The sequence below is a fragment of the Mobula hypostoma genome, chromosome 13, assembly GCF_963921235.1.
Source record: "Mobula hypostoma chromosome 13, sMobHyp1.1, whole genome shotgun sequence".
NCBI classification, from domain to species: domain Eukaryota; kingdom Metazoa; phylum Chordata; class Chondrichthyes; order Myliobatiformes; family Myliobatidae; genus Mobula; species Mobula hypostoma.
In genome coordinates, this window is record NC_086109.1 from 34,861,968 (window position 1) to 34,882,460 (window position 20,493).

The window sequence follows — 20,493 nt, forward strand, 5'->3', positions numbered from 1 at the left end:
AGACACGTGTATCCTTTGTCCAGAGGACCCCTTGTGGTCCTATCAACCTGGGAACAAACTCAGGCAGCTCCCTCTCTCACCTGGCTGTGGGAGGACCTGGTTTGCATCCCCATATGATCTTACTAAATTAGCTCCAGTAGTTTCTTTCTGTACACTTTCAATTTCTGCCATCTTATGTCCTTCTGTTGCTCTCTTTACCCACTCATTACCTTCCTGCACCTTTTCCTCCCTCTTCTCATGTGTCTTTCATTGTTACTACTTCTGCATTACTTTTAACACTTCTTGTCTGTGGTTGGCTCCAAACTGAGGGACCTCCTGACATGATTCACGATCATTGTCCAATCTCCTACTCCTGCTTGGGGCTGCTAGCTGTCTGTGAACCATGTTGTCTGCTCTGTGGGTCATACAAGTTCACTCTTCCTGTATTATTTCTTCTATCCCTTAACCTGTGATAGCCTTCCTTAGTGTGTCTATTCCTAGGATAGTATGCTCATTGTTTGAGCATATTGAAAAATCTGCAGGATGCTACACTCGCTCCATCTCAATTACCTGAGGCTCACTTCTCTCTGCCTTCATGTTTCACCTCCTGCACTGGCAATTTAAATTATATTAGTTATTGACATTGATGACACTGTGTCTACAAACATATCAATTGATGCCCCTTAATAAACCTCTTGTATATATCCGTGGGCACACAGCACTAGCAAGGACGCTACTACCAGCCGTTTGTCTAATATGTTTGGCAGTCAAATCGGACAGAGAGGGTGCTGCTGTCGCTTCTGCCTGTCCGGGAGGGTGACTCTCACACCTTCCTCTCTTTTTAAGACCCTGCCCCAACCATAGCCTGAGAGTCCACAGTTGTAACAAATTATCACCTTTACCCTTTTATGTCTATTCTGGTGCTCCTTTGTGAGGGGCCCCGGTTGCTGGCACAGAGTCCTGTGTGGAGAAGGGGATCCTGTGACAAGGGCAACAACTTGCTTTCCATATCATACTACCTCGGCTTGCTTACTGGCTTGTGTATCACATAGACAGCTGGGACACTGTAATCATGGTCAACTCCAACCAACCGAGAGCCTCGTTGCTTCCAACTCACTTTAACAACTGAAGACTCGTTCTGGTTTGAATTAATATCTGTTACATTCACATAACTCCCGAGTACTCCCTACAGGTGGAGTAACTGTTAAGTGGTGTTTGTTGTTCTGGATGGTGTGAAGCTTCTCTGGTACTGTTGGAACTGTACTTATTCATTTTTTTTTGCACTACCTCACTTTCCATTTTTCTATTTTCTATTTATGATTTATAATTCAAATATTTAATATTTACTAATTTTTACTATTTTTATTTTTAATATTTAATATTTGTACTCCAGGGAGCAGGAAGCACAGAATCAATTATTGCTGTGATGACTGTACGTTCTAGTATCAATTGTTTGGCGACAATAAAGTATTATGTGTATTAAGCATAAAGTATTCAGTTAAATGGAAATAATGCTGTTTTTAATGAGGGATAGGCTTTAGTGGGTTAGGACATGAATTGTTTGCTAAATACTCTTTTTCTGACTGGAAGTCTATGACAAATAGTGGACCATAGGGATTAGTGCAGGGCCCTCCAGTATTTATAACATATGGATGGAAATGTATGGGGTCTGATTGGTAAGTTAACAGATGACATGAAAATGCATGGAGTTACAGGAAGCAAAGAAGAACATTGCATAGGTAGCTGGGTGGTGTGGAAGGTGGAATTTAATCCAAACAAGTTAGATTATACACTTTGGTAAGTCCTACATTGATAGGATATATGGACAAATGGCATAAAGCTTCAGACTATTGATAAGCAGAATGACCAGGGGATGTAAATCGATAGCTTGCTGAAAATTGCAGCAGAACTGGGGTAGGGTAGCAAAGAATGAATTTGGTATGTTTGCTTTTATAGGGTGAGGCAATGAGAAAAAGAGATGGGATGTCATATTGCAGCTGTGTGAAACATTGATTAGTCTGAATCGGAGTATTGAATACAGTTTTGGTCACCATCCCACAAAAAGGGTATGGTAGCACTAAAGAGTGCAGAAAGGATTCACCAGGATGTGGCCTGGAACGTAATGTTGTAGCTATAAGGAGGAGGGCTGGGTTTCTGCTCACAAAAAATAGGGGTTGTTGGTTAATTGTATGGAGGTTTATAAAATGATGAGATGTATAAATAGGGTAGAAAGTCAAAGGCTTTTGCCCAGAGCAGGGGAGTCTAGTTCTTGAGTGCATGGGTTGAAGGTGAGAGGGGGAACATATGAAGGAGATCTGAAGGGTGTCTTTTTCCACAGAGGGTGTTGATTATCTAGAACGAGGAGGTGGTTTAGACAGATACCAAAACATCATTTAAAAGGCATTTGGGCATTACTTGGGTAGCAAAGGCATAGGGTGATACAGACCTATTGCAGGTAAATAGGACTGATGTAGGTAAGGATCACAGTTGGCATGGAATGGCCTGTTTCAGGGCTATATGATTCTATGGCTATCCAGCTTTTATTTGTTGCTGTAGCCATCGTATTTATGTGGCTGGTCCATTTAGGTGTCTCAAGAATGGTGACACTGAGGATGTTGGTGATGGACGATCAATTGACAGTATTGCCACTGAATACGAAGGCTTGATGCTCTCTTGTTGGAGATATTCAGTGCTTGGCACATCTGTGAGAGACTGTCAGCTGTCACCTTTCATCCCATCTCATCTTGATTGGAGTACTGTGCAGAAACAATGGAAGTGCTCCCGCACAGGTCTGGTGAAAGACTTTAAAAACCCAGTCTCAATAAAGGAGAGGTACCACCTAGTGGAGTGGTCATTGTGGCAGCAGTCATCATCGGAGTAGTCTGAGTCAGAGTAGGGGACTCTATAGACAGGAGAACAGATAGGCGATGCTGTGGATGCAAAAAAGAAATACAGATGGTAGTGTGCCTCCTGTGTCCGATGTTTCTGAACGCATCCACAATATCCTGAAAAGGGAGGGTGAGCAGCGTATATTGTGGTGTATATTGGTACCAACGACATGGGTAGAAAAAAGGGAGAAGGTCCTGAAAAAATAGTACGGGGAGTTAGGAAGGAAGCTGAGAAGCAGGACCTCAAAGGTAGTAATCTCAGAATTGCTACCTGTGCCACGTGACAGTGAGAATAGGAATAGAAAGAGGTGGCAAATAAATGGGTGGCTGAAGAATTGGAGCAGGGGGCAGGGATTCAGATTTCTGGATGACAATTTTGCCCTCATGGATTGCAGGAGGATACTGGCAGGGATGACAGCAAAGCAGAAAAGGCAAATGCAATGATAGCATTTATTTCAAGGGCAATAGAATATAAAAGCAAGGAGGTAATGCTGAGCCTTTATAAGACACTAGTCAGGCCAGTATTGTCAACAGGTTTGTGCCCCATATTTCAGAAAGGATGTGTTGTTATTGGAGAGAGTCTAGTGAGGTTCACAAAGATGATTCTAGGTATGAAGGGGTTAACATGAGGAGCATTTAGCACCTTTGGGCCTGAACTCACTGGAGTTTAGAAGAATGCGGGGGCGGGGGGGAATCTCACTGAAACCTACTGAAAGCTGAAAGGACTAGATAGGGTGGATGTGGAGAGGATGTTTCCTATGGAGGGGGAATCCAAAACTAGACAGCACACCCTCAGAGTTGAGGGGTGACCTTTTAGAAAAGAGGTAACGAGGAATTTTTTTAGCCAGAGAGTTGTGAATCTGTGGAATGCTCTGCCACAGACTGCGGTGGAGACCAAATCCGTGGGTAGACTTAAGGTGGTTGTTTCCTGATTGGTCAGGGCATCAAAAGATATGGCATGAAGGCAGGTGTATGGGGTTGAGTGGGATCCGGCATCAGCCATGATGGAATGGCGGAGCAGACTCATTGGGCTGAATGGCCTAATTCTGCTCCTATGTCTCAAGGTCTTACGGCCTTTATCTCTGAGTGCTGTCGGAGTCTTGCTGCAAACAGCTTCAGCTTACTGAGGATTTGGGAATGGAATAAACATTGTGCAATTATCAGCAAACTTCCCCTTTTCTGACCTTGGGTTAGATGAAAGGGCATGGATGCAGCAGCTAATCATAGATGGGTTGAGGACATACTTTGTGGAACTGCAGATGCTAGAAATCTCGGTTTAAAAAGGATCTCAAAATGCTTCGATATTCAGCTTGCAGCACTTGTGGAAAGTAAAGCAAAATTAGCATATCAGACTGAAGAGCGAAATTATCCCAATAAAGAGTCATTGTCCTGTATACTGAATCATTTTTCTCCTTGTACAGATGTTGCCTGATCTGTAGAGTATTCCCGGCAGTTTCTGTTTTTATTTCTGCATTAGTGCCTTTTAGGGATGATTGACCTCCAACAATGACAACCATCTTCCTTTGTTCATGATGTAGCATGATTTCAAGGACAGTCTGGCTTTTAAAATTTGTCATTTAAGTATGGCACTATGTTCCCTCCTTCCCTCCACTCACTCATGTCCTCTTTCTGTGACATCATCCCCACTGCTCTTTCTCCTTCCCTCTCGTTCCTATTCCTGCTCTTTCTTCATCCCTCAGTCTCCTTGTCCACTCCTTACTCTCCCATATTCCTCTCAGTTTCCCCTTCAGGGTAGAGCTCCTCAACCTGAAGGATTCTTCCTAATGGATACTGGACACCACACGGGGAAGACTTTGCTTACTGCAGGCTATGTTTACATTGAACTACAAAATATTCATCTTTGTGCCTTCCTTGGCCCAGCCCATGGCGTAGGTGGGTTGATTGGCTGGATTAGTAATGTTCTGTTCATTTGATACCTATCTGATATAGGATAGATATTTTTCCCTTTAGTATGAGCATCTCATTCAATGCAGGCTGTTGGCCACTCTCATAGGATCTAACTCAGTCACTGACAGAATGATGGCACGAGTGATAGCCTCCTGATCCAGAAGCAGTGTGCTTTGTTTGCAGATGAAGCTTGGGTCCCCAGCTACCTTTGATTCCCTGCTACACAACACGGATATGCAGCAACACATACAAATTGCTAGAGGAACTCAGTAGGCCAGGGAGCATGTATGAAAAAGAGTAAACAGTCGACTGATTTACTGAATTCTCAACCCAAAATGTCAACTATTTACTCTTTTCCACAGGTGCTTCCTGGCCTGTTGAGTTCCTCCAACATTTTGTGTGTTTTGCTTTGGATTTCCAGCCTTTGCAGATTTTCTCGTGTTTGTTACTGACAGGCAGATTGGCCTTCCCAACCTCATGTGGAACACTCTCAAAATCTGTGATTATTTCTCGTATCATGTGCATTGTCTTTAGAAGGGATAAAAACTAAATTGCATTAGTAAGTCAATCGCAAACAAGAGAAAATCTGCAGATGCTGGAAATCCAAGCAACATGCATAAAATGCTGCAGGAACTCAACAGGCCAGGCAGTACCTGTAAACAGTCAGCGTTTTGGGCTGAGACCTGTCTTGCTAAAGGATCTCAGCCTGAAACGTCGACTGTACTCTTTTCCATAGATGCTGCCTGGCCTGCTGAGTTCCTCCAGCATTTCATGTGTGTCGCATTAGTAAATGGGCACTCTTCTCAGAAAATCAATTAGTGAGATCTAACTCAGATCAACAGATCTTTTAGATAATTTGACATCACCGAACAAATTGTTCTTGTTGCATCTGAAATTTATGATAGCAAAGGAGTTGAATGGTATAGAATTTTCAAATAGCACAATGTTATTTTTTGCTTGAAATTTTCTTCTGTATAATTCTCCTTACCATGGACCACAGATAATCTCTTCATTATTGAACTTCCAACTAATTATGTACTTCCCTTCATGAACAATAAATAGGCTCTGTCTTAACAGCAATTTTGAATTTACTTTTGACATTCTAACTGTGCTTTCTCTAAAGACACATACACTCAGTGGCCACTTTATCAGGTGCACCTGTACACATGCTCACTAATGTAAATATCTAATCAGCTAATCATGTGGCAGAAACTGAATGCATAAAAGCATTCAGTTATTGTTCAGAACAAGCATTAGAATGAGGGAAGAGATGTGAGCTAAGACTGCGTCCACACTGGACTGGATAATTTTGAAAATGCTGGTTGCGCGTAAAAACGATAGGCGTCCACACTAGGCGTTTTTAAAAATGTCTCTGTCCATATTAAAATGGGTACTTGGGTGAATCTCCTCCTACTCATGCGCAGGGCACACAGAAAACAAGCAAAGAGGAAACAGTATAATTGGTGCGCGTTTGTCCAGTTACAGACTAGAAAAACTTAAAAAGAAATTGCCAAATGAAAGACTTGGCGCGTGTTTGTCCAGAAACATTTCTTACAGCCATAGCCTCTTCACAGATGAAAGAGACGACAGCTACAATTACATGCAATAAGGCTTGTTATTGGGCAAAAGTGAAATATGCTGTTACCTCATTTGTTTGCCTTTACTTTTGTCATGTCTTTGAGTATTATTTTGCTGTATTTAACATGTGCAATAAAACGAGTTACTGGGCAAAAGTGACAATTGCATCTATTGAATGTTTGCACAAGCAATACATTAATAAAGCACCTTGTTAAATGTATAAAACGTGTCTGCATCAGTGTTATCTTGTATTTCCATACAACGTTACATTAGGCTGTTACACATCTATTGTCAGATATTATTGTTGTGGTGTTGGTTGCGTTCAAGAAAACAATGAAATGCCACGCTGCCGCCAACATTTGTTCCGGCACGTCATGACAGCGTTTTTAAAATTAGCCATTTACCCTGTACACACTACAATGGCCAACCAGCGTTTTCAGATTTCAACACTCTGGAGAGTGTTTTAGAAAAGCTCCGTTTTCGGGGGAGGAAAACACTGTTTCAGTGTGGTCGGAGGGTCAATACGAAGAGAAAAAGCTTCGGTTATGGATTTACCCGGTCTAGTGTGGACGTAGCCTAGGTGACTTTGAGCATTGAATGATTATGGCTGCCAGACGGGGTGGTTTGAGTATCTTTAAAACTGCTGATCTCCTGGGATTTTCATGCACAACAGTTTCTAGAGTTTACAGAGAGTGGTGCTAGAAAGAATGTAACATCTGGTGAGTGGCAGTTCTGTGGATGAAAATGCCTTGTTAAAGAGAGAGGTTCGAGGTAAAAGGCCAGATTGGTTAAACTGATAGGAAGGCGATAGTAACTCAAATAACTATGCGTTTCAAAAGTGGTGTGCAGAAGAGCATCTCTGAATGCACACCACATCAAACCTTGAAGTGGCTGGGCTACAGCAGCAGAAGACCACGGACATACCCTCAGTGGCCATTTATTAAGTACAGGAGCTACCTAATAAAATGGCCACTGGTGTAATTTTTTTCCCACTTAGTCTGTATTACTATTTTGCTGATTTGGTGGACACAACTTATCCCTGTAAACCCAATCACAACCAAAATAACCATCATAGACTTACTTTGCATTATTCTTTAAACTTTTAGGTGTCCAAATTCTCATCAAATGCTGAGTGAATCAGTTGTGAAACTATTTATTGTTCTTGGATTTTTTAAATGAGGTGCCAAAGCAGTGTGCAAGTTTCCTGTAAGTATCAATTCAAACCAAAGTAAAATCAAATTCAAGTTTAATTATCATTTAACCATTCATGAATACAACTGATAAAACAGCAATTCACCTGGGGCCAAGATGCAAAACATACACAGCACATTCAAAATAGCGAGCAAAAAAAATCATAGACACAGAAAAAAAATATCTATAGCCCAAGTTGCTGAGTGATATGTCCCATAAATTGATAGTATAGTTCCTGGCAGTGCACAGACATACAGCATCCAGCCTAACATTCCACCGGTCAAACACTGGAGGGCAGCAACAATGGGAGAGTCCTTCCCCTAAATAGCGCAGAAGCCATGCTGCACAACCTCTCCTGAACTACAGCAGCAGGCAAGCCTGTGGCTTGAGGTCTAGTCGTCGCTAATATGTCAACTGCAAAGATCAGATCATTTACGTATGTGGTAAATATATGGTGGTCTCCAGCGTAAATCTTGTATAATATCATTCACCACATCATTCCAATTCTTAGAAAACTCCATGCCTAATAATTTGCTTTGTGTACTTAAATCATCTTTCATTGCCTCCATTGTGTTTATTTCACTGGGATTTGTTTGTGAATCATTATCACCTATTTCTGGAAAAAGCATTTAAATCATATTCAGTTGCCCACCCACTGCAACATTTCTCCAAACTTTCCCGTTGTTTTAGTCAAGCACAACTTTCGGTTTTGTATCTTGCTCTCTAATTGTTCATCAGCAAATGAAGCGAAGCAATTGGTCTGGAAGGGCAAATACCATTTTCTTTCCTAATTTGTGAGTGTAGCACTCACAGGGGGCTGATCATCGGGCATTGCTGCCACAAGGCCTGTGATTAATAATCCATCACATTTTATGGGATGGAGCAAATATGACATGCCTATAATCTGTTTATTCCACTGATGGAAGTGAAACAGAATAGAAAATATTTTAGTATTTCCATCTTTTTTCTGTGTTTTTAAGAAGTGTGTCATATTTTCCTTCTTACAAAAATTTAGATGAGACTTTTCATTGCTGCAGAATATTAAACATCAAAGCTTCTGCTATTCCTAGCTTTTAACAAGATTATTGAATTAATCAGTACACCCTAGTGATTTTGATTATTTTTCCGACATTATATTTATTTAGCTTGATTACTTGGAACAATACATTTCATGAACTGATGAGCACCCACTTTTTAAACCTCATGGATCCTTATTTCTGGTCTATAGTTGGAGTCGTAGAGCTATGCAACACAGAAACAGGCCCTTCAAATATCTCATCCATCCTTAATGAGCCTAGTCCTGTTTTCCTGTGTTTGGCCCTTATCCCTCTGAACATTTTCCATCGAAGTACCTCTCTAAGTGTCTTTTAAAGATTATAATTGTACATGTTTCTAAAGCTTCACTAACCGTCTATGGTCTTTGTGGGGAAAAACAAGTTTTCCTTCTGGTCCCTTTCAAGTCTTCCCCCTTTCACTTCATACCTATGCCTTCTAACTTTAGGCACCCCTACTCCGGGGTGATGTTAAGGTGGGGCAGGAGAGACTATGTCCATTCACTTTATCTGCACCCCTTTTACATCTAAAAGGTCACTCCTCTGCCTCCTATTCTCCAGGGAAAAAAAGAACAGTCCTAGCCTATCCAAAAATTTCCTTCTCACTCAAAACTTCCAGACCGGGTAATGTCCTTGCAAAACTTTCCAGCTTAGTGACATCCTTCCTCTAGTTGGGAGATCAGAACTGTGAACAATAATGTCTGGTCTCACCAAAGACACTTGTACATTAGCAACATGATGTACCAACTCCTGGACTTAATGCCCTGACCGATAAAGGCAAGCGTACCAAATGTTTTCTTCTTTACCCTGTCTACTTGTGTTACTTACTTCAGGAAGTTACGTACTTGTATCTCGGCCCGAAACGTCGACTGTACTTCTTCCTGTAGATGCTGCCTGGCCTGCTGCGTTCCACCAGCATTTTGTGTGTGTTGCTTGAATTTCCAGCATCTGCAGATTTTCTCGTGCCTGCATACTTGTAGCCTAGTTGCTTTCTCCATAACTCCAGAATATAATACTGTATATCTGTTATATAAGGAGGGAGCATGGTAGAGAAGTAGTTAGCACAACACCTTACAGTACAGGTGACTTTGGTTCTATTCCAGCCACTGCTGGAATGAGTTCGTATGTTCTCCCTGTGACCATAGGGATTTCCTCCGGGAGCTCCAGTTTCCTCATACAGTTCAAAGACATACCGGTTCGTGGTTAATTAGCTATTGCCAATTGTCTCGTGTTTAAGCTAGAATTAAATTGCTGGTGTCGCTTGAAGGGCCTATTGCACACTGTATCTCAACAATAATAGATAGAAATATATCTAGCAGATAGATAACAAATTTAGATATGAAAATAGACCTGATGGCAATATTTTAAAGTTGCCACTGGTACTGAGGTGTAAGTCAGTATGAGACACCACCATCTGGAGATATGAATATTGGAAATAAAAATAAGGGAAAAGATTATCTGATGAAAGGTTATCTTTGGTTTTCTTCTATAGATGCTGTTCAAACCATTTAAAACATGACATTTTTGTTTATTACGTAATTCAGAGAGTGGTGCATGCATCAATCAAATTTTAGATTAAGGAACACAAATATAAAATATTGAGGAGCGCTGTAAATCTGAAACAAAAAAGAAAATAATGAAAATAGTCATCAGAGAAGATCTTATATAGCGTAACTTGCTCAGTACTTTGTCGATTTCCATTTTAGTTTTTAAATTTGAAGCTTTCCTTTAAAAGGAAAGTTGAGATGAAAGTTGGGTTAATCCAATTCGTTGACTACTTACGACATGTTATGCTAATTGCAAGGATGCTATATTTGATCATGCTATTTTATCGCAAGCTATCTTCAGGGTGAGCAGCCAAGTGTCAGGAACACTTGAAGATGACGCACAGGCAAACCCCTTTTACAGTTGCCTTGGGCACTGAAATTTTCCTTCATAGAATTCACAAATGACTACCTAGAAGTTTTAAGGTCTGGAATAAAATTTATTCTTACCATAGAAAAACATAGAAAATCTACAGCACAGAAACAGGCCTTTTGGCCCTTCTTGGCTGTGCTGAACCATTTTCTGCCTAGTCCCACTGACCTGCACACGGACCATATCCCTCCATACACCTCCCATCCATGTATTTGTCCAATTTATTCTTAAATGTTAAAAAAGAACCCGCATTTACCACCTTGTCTGGCAGCTCATTCCATACTCCCACCACTCTCTGTGTGAAGAAGCCCCCGCCAATGTTCCCTTTAAACTTTCCCCCCCTCACCCTTAACCCATGTCCTCTGGTTTTTTTCTCCCCTTGCCTCAGTGGAAAAAGCCTGCTTGCATTCACTCTATCTATACCCATCATAATTTTATATACCTCCATCAAATCTCCCCTCATTCTTCTACGCTCCAGGGAATAAAGTCCTGACCTATTCAACCTTCCTCTGTAACTGAGTTTCTCAAGTCCCGGCAACATCCTTGTAAACCTTCTCTGCACTCTTTCAACCTTATTTATATCCTTCCTATAATTTGGTGACCAAAACTGAACACAATACTCCAGATTCGGCCTCACCAATGCCTTATACAACCTCATCATAACATTCTTGTGGATTTTAAGCGGGGGAAATAAATAATTAAATGCAAAATGCTAAAGAAGCAACAAATTTTGTTTATTTTTTGTCTTTAGTTGCTGAATTTTAGTAGACAATAAAATTTGGATATGACACCATGATGTTGATTGGGTTGGCAGACACAGTTCAGTCCATCCTTTGCCATACCTGTCCAGTCTACGGACATGTGAACTGATGTCTCAGAGTGAAGCACTGCCATACTCTTCATCGCTTAATCACGATCCGGTTTATTATTACCAGCATGTGTCATGAAATTTGTTAACTTAGACGCAGCAGTACAATGCAATTCAGGATATAAATATGTACATTAACTAGATTAAAAATAATGCAAAACAGAAATAATTCAGCGATTAAGGGAGCTAGGGCTTTACTCTTTGGAGAGAAGGAGGATGAGAGGAGACATGATAGAGGTGTACAAGATAATAAGAGGAATAGATAGAGTGGATAACCAGCACCTCTTCCCCAGGGCACCACTGCTCAGTACAAGAGGACATGGCTTTAAGGTAAGGGGTGGGAAGTTCAAGGGGGATATTAGAGGAAGGTTTTTTACTCAGAGAGTAGTTGGTGCGTGGAATGCACCGCCTGAGTCAGTGGTGGAGGCAGATACACTAGTGAAGTTTAAGAGACTACTAGACGGGTATATGGAGGAATTTAAGGTGGGGGCTTATATGGGAGGCAGGGTTTGAGGGTCAGCACAACATTGTGGGCCGAAGGGCCTGTACTGTGCTGTACTATTCTATGTTCTATGTTAATATTATAAAAAAGTGAGGTAGTGCTCATGGGTTTAATGTCCATTTAGGAATTGGATGGCAGAGGGAAGAAGCTGTTCCTGAATCATTGAGTGTGTGCCTCCAGGCTTCTGTCTCTCTATCCTTACAGTACCATGTCCTGGCTGATGGGGGTCCTTAATACTGCATGCCACCTTTCTAAGTCACCACTCCTTGAAGATACAATGGATACAATGGAGGCTAGTACACAAGATGGGGTTCAATAATTTACAACTTTCTGTAGCTTCTTTTGGTTGTGTGCAGTAGATTTCCCCCCTCTCCACCCCCCCCCCACCATACCGGATAGTGAAGCAGCCAGCGAGAACGCTCTCCTTGGTACATCTATAGAAGTTTTCGAGTGTTTTAGATGACAAACCATATCTCCTCAAACTCCTATTGAAATATGGCCATTGTCTTGCCTTCTTTATAGCTGTATCAATATTTTGATTTCCTGGTTAGGTCATCAGAGATTTTGACATCCAGGAACTTGAAATTGCTCACTCTCTCCATTTCTGATCTCTCTGATGATTAGTTGATGTTCCTTCATCTTACCCTTCCTGAAGTTCACAATAGGCTCTTTCATCTTACTGGCGTTGAGTGCAAAGTTGTTGCTGTAACACCACTCCACTAGCTGGTATATCTCGCTCCTGTACGCCCTCTCATCTCCACCTGAGAGTCTATCAACAATGGTTGTATCATCAGCAAATTTATAGATGGTATTTGAGCTATACCTAGCCATATAGTTATGGATATAGAGGGAGTAGAGCAGTGGGCTAAGCACACACCCCTAAGGTGCACCAGTGTTGATCCTCAGTGAGGAGGAGATATTTGACCAATCCATACAGACTGTGGTCTTTCGGTTAAGAAGTCAAGGATCCTCTTGCAGGGGAACCCACAGAGATATCCATGAGATATTTTTCTTTGAGGTGCTACATTTCTTTGAGGAGTAGCCATGGTCAGGTAATCCCTCAGCCTTTATTCCACTTCCACAAAATTACCAGATGTTAACCTTGTGCTCCCCCCAACCTTCAAAGTTCCTCTACATCACAGTTCTCTCATGAACGCCAATCCTCAGAGCCCATTGCTTTCCTAGATATCCTACTTTGAGAAACGTTTTCTAATCTGCACGTGTTGCGCATCAGAGAATACGCCCTGCAGGTGAACCCTAAGTTTTGCACCCTAAAATATTCATTCATATGTTCTTGGACTGGTGAGTGTGTGGCAAAGGAGGAACACAGCTGTGACTGCCAACTCAATCAATGTGGTGATACCATATCTATATTGCATTGCCCCATTGTATTGTGTCCAAAATTTTTTAAAATGACAGAATTTGTTTCTTTTGTGTGAACCTTAAACTATCAAATCTAATGTTGGCCTTGGCTGTTAATTAATGACAGTGGCTTTTTTCTGTTATCACTGATGAAATGGCTTAAAATGAAATAAAAACATCTCCACTCGCAGCATGGAATTCAATGGAAATGGGGGTTTATTGTTTTAAAAACTGTGACATGGAATCCAACCCCTCCGTAAAGCGTGTAAGTGATAATAAACAGGTTTATTATCACTGACACACGTTATTTTGTAGCAGTAGTTCACTGCATGCTAGAATGGTTGGAATTTGGTGGCAACTTTGTGATCAGGTAGTGAACTTGAATGAGCTGTTGCACACCTAACAATATCACTTCATTAAATCCGATATTTGAAGCTTTTCCATATTCAGGTTTTCTAATGCATATGGTGTGTGGATCTTTAAAAACAAACTCAATGTTCAGCAAGATTTAGTTAAGAATTTGCAATTCTTTATCTTTTTGTGGTTAAAGTAATGATTATTGCAGGAAGAGGCAAATCATTAAATATTCTGTTTTATGTATTCAAGTACAGAATTCATTTCAGGTAAAGAAGTTTTTCCCATTTAAGTTTAATCTTGAGTACTGTGAAAATGGAAAATATGATCATGGCTTCTGTTGCCTGAAGATGATTTGACTTCCAAATGATAGGATAACCCTGCTCTTGAATGCTTCCTTACTTCAGAATTTTTCTAACATACTGTAGATTGCAATTTAAAATGAAGAGTAAACACATTTCACTAGTGTGCTATTGAATTGTTTTATTTCTTGTATTTCTTTAACATAATTGAATATAGAATTATTAACACAGTACAGCTTCACACCGTGAGCTTTCAGTTTTATATAATTATTGAAAACTGCATCAGCATTGTTTAAACGTTTGACTCTAATTTTTTTCTCCCTCTTTTGCAGAAATGTCGTGCATCATGTTAGACCTTTGAATCTGATAACTGGTGACAACACATCCTATTTCTGGCTCTTTTGGATATATTTCAGTGGGAGTGAAAGGGCTAACAAGCTTTGTTCAGGAAGCACATAACGAGTTCTTATATCTCAGGAGAATTTTTACCAACTGATGCAAAACAGAAACACAACAGGAATCTAAAAGAGCTACAATAAACATGGCAAATGGAAGTTTGAAGTGAAAAAACTACAAACCTCAGCAATGTTTTATTAAATATGCAGTGGAAAATAAATCAACATATTTCAACTCCACAGATGTCTTTTGATAAATTTGATGGGCAAAGCCTACCTTTTGTTAGGTGTTTTCCAAGCCAATCCCAGATAATTGCATAGACTGCTAACACCGCAGCAACTCAACAATATTTTTTTTCTTGGCTGTATTATGTCAGAAATGATAATTCCATAACTATGGCATGTAAAAGAGATTTCTATTTTTGGTCTGAACGGTTATCTTTGCTTTTATTTCTGGTTAGCTTTCAATGGCTTGGTCCTGTTATTGGAAAGCCAAAAGCATCATCACGTCCCCATGTGAATTCCATTAGAATTGATGGGGACATTGCTCTGGGGGGCCTTTTCCCTGTGCATGCACGGGGTGGGTCTGCTGCTAACTGTGGAGAGCTGAAGAAAGAAAAAGGAATACACAGGTTAGAAGCGATGTTGTTTGCCTTAGATAGGATCAACAATGATCAAGAACTTCTTCCAAATATCACGCTGGGTGCTCGGATCCTGGATACTTGTTCCAGAGACACCCATGCCTTGGAGCAGTCATTGACATTTGTGCAAGCTTTGATTGATAAGGATAGCACTGATGTGAAGTGTATGAGTGGAGGACCACCAATCATTACCAAGCCAGAACGAGTGGTGGGAGTTATAGGTGCTTCAGGAAGTTCTGTATCTATAATGGTGGCCAACATACTTCGTCTTTTTAAGGTAAGCCTTCTTATTGAAGTAAATATCTTTAAATTTACTGAGATGTTGCTGTTCCAGGCAAATGATGGATCTACTGAATTTTATTGGAATAATCACTGAATATTGTTCTGATTTTTCGGTGTATAAAAAAAATGAGATCCCTGGATTTTGCAATTGTGATTCATCGGCATGAGTAGTACAATGATACAATATCTAATGTATGGAATGTTGTTATATTGTAAAGAAAACAGTTGTATTCCAACATTGCACAACATTAATTTGAGGAATTACCAAAAATATATATATTGTACCTTAATATATCTGATTTCCATTACTCTTCAACCACACTAATTCAAAGTTTGTCAAATTCTTTATAAAGTGAGTTGTGGAGTTATCGGCTTACTGTAAGCTGTTGTCATGCTGAATGTTATGACCTTAGCACCCTCCTGACTGATTGACTGAACACTCTAGAGAAAAACTTGCATGCATGTTTTATGGTACAAAAGTTATGCAATCAAATAATATGAAGGTTCTTCTCTGATAAAGTCAAAACACCGGGTTGCAATGCATTGTCAATAATTACCAGCCACTAAATTAAATGTACTGACATCATGATGATCAGAAACAGAAGCAACCAAAGTTTTTCTACCGAGTATGAAGACTGTAACTTGAACCAATGCTAATGTATGCAGGTGAATTTGTCTGGTGTAATAAAATAATTGCAACTAATTTTGGAAGATTATTGAGCTGTTATTGATTTGATCTCTGTATTCCTGTTCCCTTCTAGCCATTTTGGAATCCTCTTGTGAAGAGGTGGTTGTTTCACATATTGAAATATCTAATGTATGGAATATTTTTATATTGTAAAGATTTGTATTCTAATACATTGAAAGATTATCTATAATCTGCTATATACGGTATTAATTTGGAGCAGTCTATCTAATATTTATTAATCTTATTTTGGAAGAGGCTTCACTAATAAAAAGTGGTTATAATTCATTGTCAAAAAAGAACTGTCTCTATATATTCTAGTACAGAACAGTTTAGATCTACGCTGATGGAAAAAAATTAGAATCTCACACTATATAGGTATTGTATTCTATAAAGGAATGAAGACTTAGCCTGTAAATGATAGAGAACATTTGTTTAATCATCTTGTGCTCTTAATAGAACAGAGGATGTGTAGTTCCAGCAGAATGTTGCCAATCTAAGATTAGCTACTGAGATGGATATGACCATAAGTTTGGTGTATGTAATATGATAAATAATTCGTGCAGAGTAACTCTGGAAGGGTGGAGCTGTAGTTATTTACAAGCCACTTTCAAGATGGCCAGTCTGAAAAGCCCTTATTTCATTTACTACTTAGCATGAAAAAGGAATACATTTCCAGTCTTTAATCTCATAGGTTGGTCACAATGATGTTAAAGAAGGAATAATAAAATATGGTTAATGTCTGCAGTTAAATTGGGGCAGATGTTTGTATCATTTGCTGTGATTCCCTGTCATGTCCAGTGCCGAGTTCTGAGTGCAAACTGCACCTTAACATTGCATAATAATGGTGTACTATTTCATCATAATGGCAAACATAATCTTTTCAGTTCCAAATATGTAAGTAACTTACTTCCTTATGATTTCCTGAAAGCAACTTACCACCAATAAATAAGAAACAGAATGACAGAGCTGGTTCCAGACTCTAGTTCACAGCATTATTTTTGATTATATTTCCGGCAAATGCCAGATTGAAATTTACCCTTGGTAAATACATGCAATGCATGATAGACTCATTGATGGTAATGCCAAGTGTAAATGTTTGGACCATCTCTTGCTGGTCAATGCTTGCCAGCTCTGTGATGAGAGTATCACTTAGCACTAATGAGATTGTACCCTTATGTTGTCTAGGTAATGCTGCACGGGCCAGTTCATCTCATGAGGAACTGCAAATGAAATTAAACTTTGTCATTTGTTAACAAAAGATCCTATTTCTGATTGTTTGATGAAAGGAAAGTTATTGATAAAGCAACTGAATGTGGCTGAGGCCAGGAGAGTGTCCTCAGAGTGATGGTTAGGGCTGGGATGATGGGCCTCTATTAACTATAACCGCCTTCTTTTGTGAGAGGCATTAGTTCAAGTCTTCTGTCAATGATCATTGACCAACTTTACCTACTCTGATGCTGCATTCTGAGTGCTGCCTAGATGTCAAGGAAAGTTATTCTCATTTTAAATCAGTAGTATAGTCATCAGGGAAATTTTTGAGTATGTCAGGCACTTGGGATCTTGGACTTCATGCATAATAAAATTTTGCACCAGTGAGCCCTAAGAAGAAATGATCAACTACAGAGCATCCACTTAATGTGCCTTTCCATGTGCCATAGACTGATCTTACTCTCATCTTTAACAGAACCAATTCTCTCTACTTATCTGTTAAGTTGTGCCAGTGCATTGGAATACAGTAATAGCAATGTTCAATAGAATGGCAAGAATATCATGTATAATAGTGTGTGAAACGGATAAAATCTAAGCATTATTTATGTGTTTCTCATGTGGTCCAAGAGTTTACAGTGTGTTAATTAGAATTGGGGGAGGGGGCAAAATAGCAAGGCTGTGGTTACCTGTGAGTGTAGAACACATTTATTCAATCCTACAAATATAAGAGGCAAGAGCCATTTTTTTGGATTGGGATGGATCTACCATTTTGAGGGAGGTCACAATTAAGAGACTGAGAGAAATTAAAGAAAATGATTATCACAGTGTGCAGCTCAGGAAATAGGTCAAATCATTAATAGAGTTGAAAAGAGAAGCACAGCAGCCTAGTAAACTATTGAATTTGATTGTGAAAAAGAAAGCTAGAAGGTATCTCATAAATCACAAAAGTGCCTGCAGGGGAGCTTCTACGTACACCTATGTGTAACTATTCAGGATAAAAGTTCATGAAAGCAAGAGGTATTCAAGATATTTAGCAATAAAAATATTAAACAGCACAATGAATGAACATTTCATGTCATTTCCAAGTGCACAATAGTTTGAACAACATTCTCTCAGACTAACAAGGTTACAATTGTGAGCTTGACATAATTTGGTGACCATTCAGAAATTCTGCAATTAAGAGCCACTTTGTCTTTGCTTGAGCTACTTCTGTCTGTTATTGTTCAAATAAAATTCTTGCATCTATTTTGCAACAGATTTTGGACTCGCATAATTAATTTTGAATACTTCATTACATTACAGCTGTGCAAATAAACAATGTTATTGCAGAAAACCAAATCAGTGAGATTTTATTTTATTTTAAATTAATTAAAAGTGATGGCATGTTTGGCTACAATAACAGAATAATCAATGAGAAGCATCCTTCAAACAATAATAAAGATAGAGATTAGAAGATCAACACATAATCCCGAGAGAGTTTCATTTACATTTTCATGGGAATGAATTTTCACCTTAAAGACCTAAAGACCCGTGTTTTTACGCAAACTGGTGTTACATTACAATGGAAAGTTCTTTAGAGAGGTATTTGAAATAAGTTGTGCTGCTTAAATTCATGATTTATTTTTCTTTGCTGCACGTTGCTTTCCTCTGCCAAAAATCACAGAAGACGTTGCTTAATTTGAGAGGACAGTGAATGGTGATAGCTGCTCTGATATTGCTCATTCTTTACCAGTATCATTTCCCCCTCTACCCACTCCAATCTGGCAGAAGATATAAAAGCCTGAAAGCACATATCACCAGGCTCCAGGTCAACTTCTACCTCACTGTATTGAACTATTGAACAGTTCCCTAGTGTGATAAAGTGGACTTTTGACCTCACAATCTACCTTATGACCTTGCATCTTAATGCCTACCTACACTTTACTTCCTCTGTAACCCTAACACTTGATTCTGCATGTTTTTGTTGGTTTACATTGTATTACCTCGATTCACTCTTGTAATGAATTGATCTTTATGAACAGATTGCAAGACAAGTTTTTCACTTTAGCTCGGTATATGTGACAATAATAAACCAACTTACCAATTGACAGGAGTTAATATTATCCTCATTAATCCTACAGATAAGGGCATCAGAACAAAATATAACTCAATATGAGAACAAAACTTATCCCAATATTTGACAACTCAGGACTGAATCAGGTTCAAAGTGTTGCAAGGGTCAGCATAAAGTGTACCTTCCTCCTTAGTCATTGATCAACAGAGCAATGATTTTCCTTGTGTGCAAAGTTTTTACAGTTCAACACATCAGGGTTTCTCCTCAAATCAATAAGTGAACTTCCTATACAGTGGGTCCCAGTGCGAAGAGTCTCTAATTGCCTCAGCGCCAATGCTGTTCTGGAGTGGTCACAGCTGCTTCAGAGTAATGATTTTACTATCTTTACAAGTAAGTTCTAATTGACATAAATATAATGGTTTAGAAGCCCTTTAAACCGACTGCATGTGAAGTCAATGGCGACTACAAAATAATTTTAAAAGATGAAAGAAGGGTTGTTGGTACTGAAATCAGAGCAAATAAAAACATCAAAGTTTGTGTGTACAGCAGTAACATCAGCAGCCGGCAGATTCAGTGACAATCCCTATGAGCAACCTGATTAGTTAGACCCCATGAAGCTAGGGCCAAGTACTTGTAGTCGTGAGCACGAATAACCAACTATGGAAAGCATGAAGCAATTGTACAAACATAGCAATCCCTATTAGAAATCAATCGGAAAATAAACAAATGAACTAGTTATTGTTTTATGCGATATTAATTCAGGAAAAGGGTGATGGGTGCATTGTGTTTTTCCATTGTTGAATAACAGTGTGGCTGTGCATAATTATGCAAGGCTGCTCACTGGACATCAAGCTCTGAAGTTACAGTGCTAAAACTATTTAAAGCTGAACAATGAAGGATTTCATAAGATGGTTTCTCTACGTGCTGACGAGTAAGTTAATTGGGCCAAGATGTTGTAATTGATATCTGGATCATGCATCCAAAGGAAGTGGTGGATTCAGAATGAATTACTGAATTTAGACAGACTTATTTAAGTGATGAGGAAAGTGTGAAAGATTATGTGGGCACCTAGGCTTAATGCAGATGGGCAAAAAATGTCAGCTCAGAAGTGGCGGGCGTTATTAAATAATTATCTGCATTCAATTCATTGTTGTCCTCTAATTTTGGGTCCTGGTGAAGGGTCACCAACTGTTTATTCCCCTTCATAGATACTGCCTGACTTGCTGAGTTTCTCCAGCATTTTGTGTGTGCTGTTTTTAATTTTGTAATCTGTTCTGGCTAAATGTAATCAATTAATCTACTGATTGAATTCAAATAACCCATG

At 39.4% G+C, this 20,493-nt stretch overlaps 1 protein-coding gene across 1 annotated transcript in view; it reads left to right on the forward strand.

Moving 5' to 3' along the window:
- LOC134355538 (metabotropic glutamate receptor 4-like) overlaps positions 1–20,493 on the forward strand; it is a 1,343,412-nt gene that overhangs the window by 116,158 nt on the left and 1,206,761 nt on the right. Inside the window, exon 2 of the mRNA XM_063065551.1 lies at positions 14,234–15,214. Coding sequence (XP_062921621.1) covers positions 14,693–15,214 — 522 coding nt within the window. The 5' untranslated portion in view covers positions 14,234–14,692. The remainder of the gene's footprint in view (positions 1–14,233; positions 15,215–20,493) is intronic.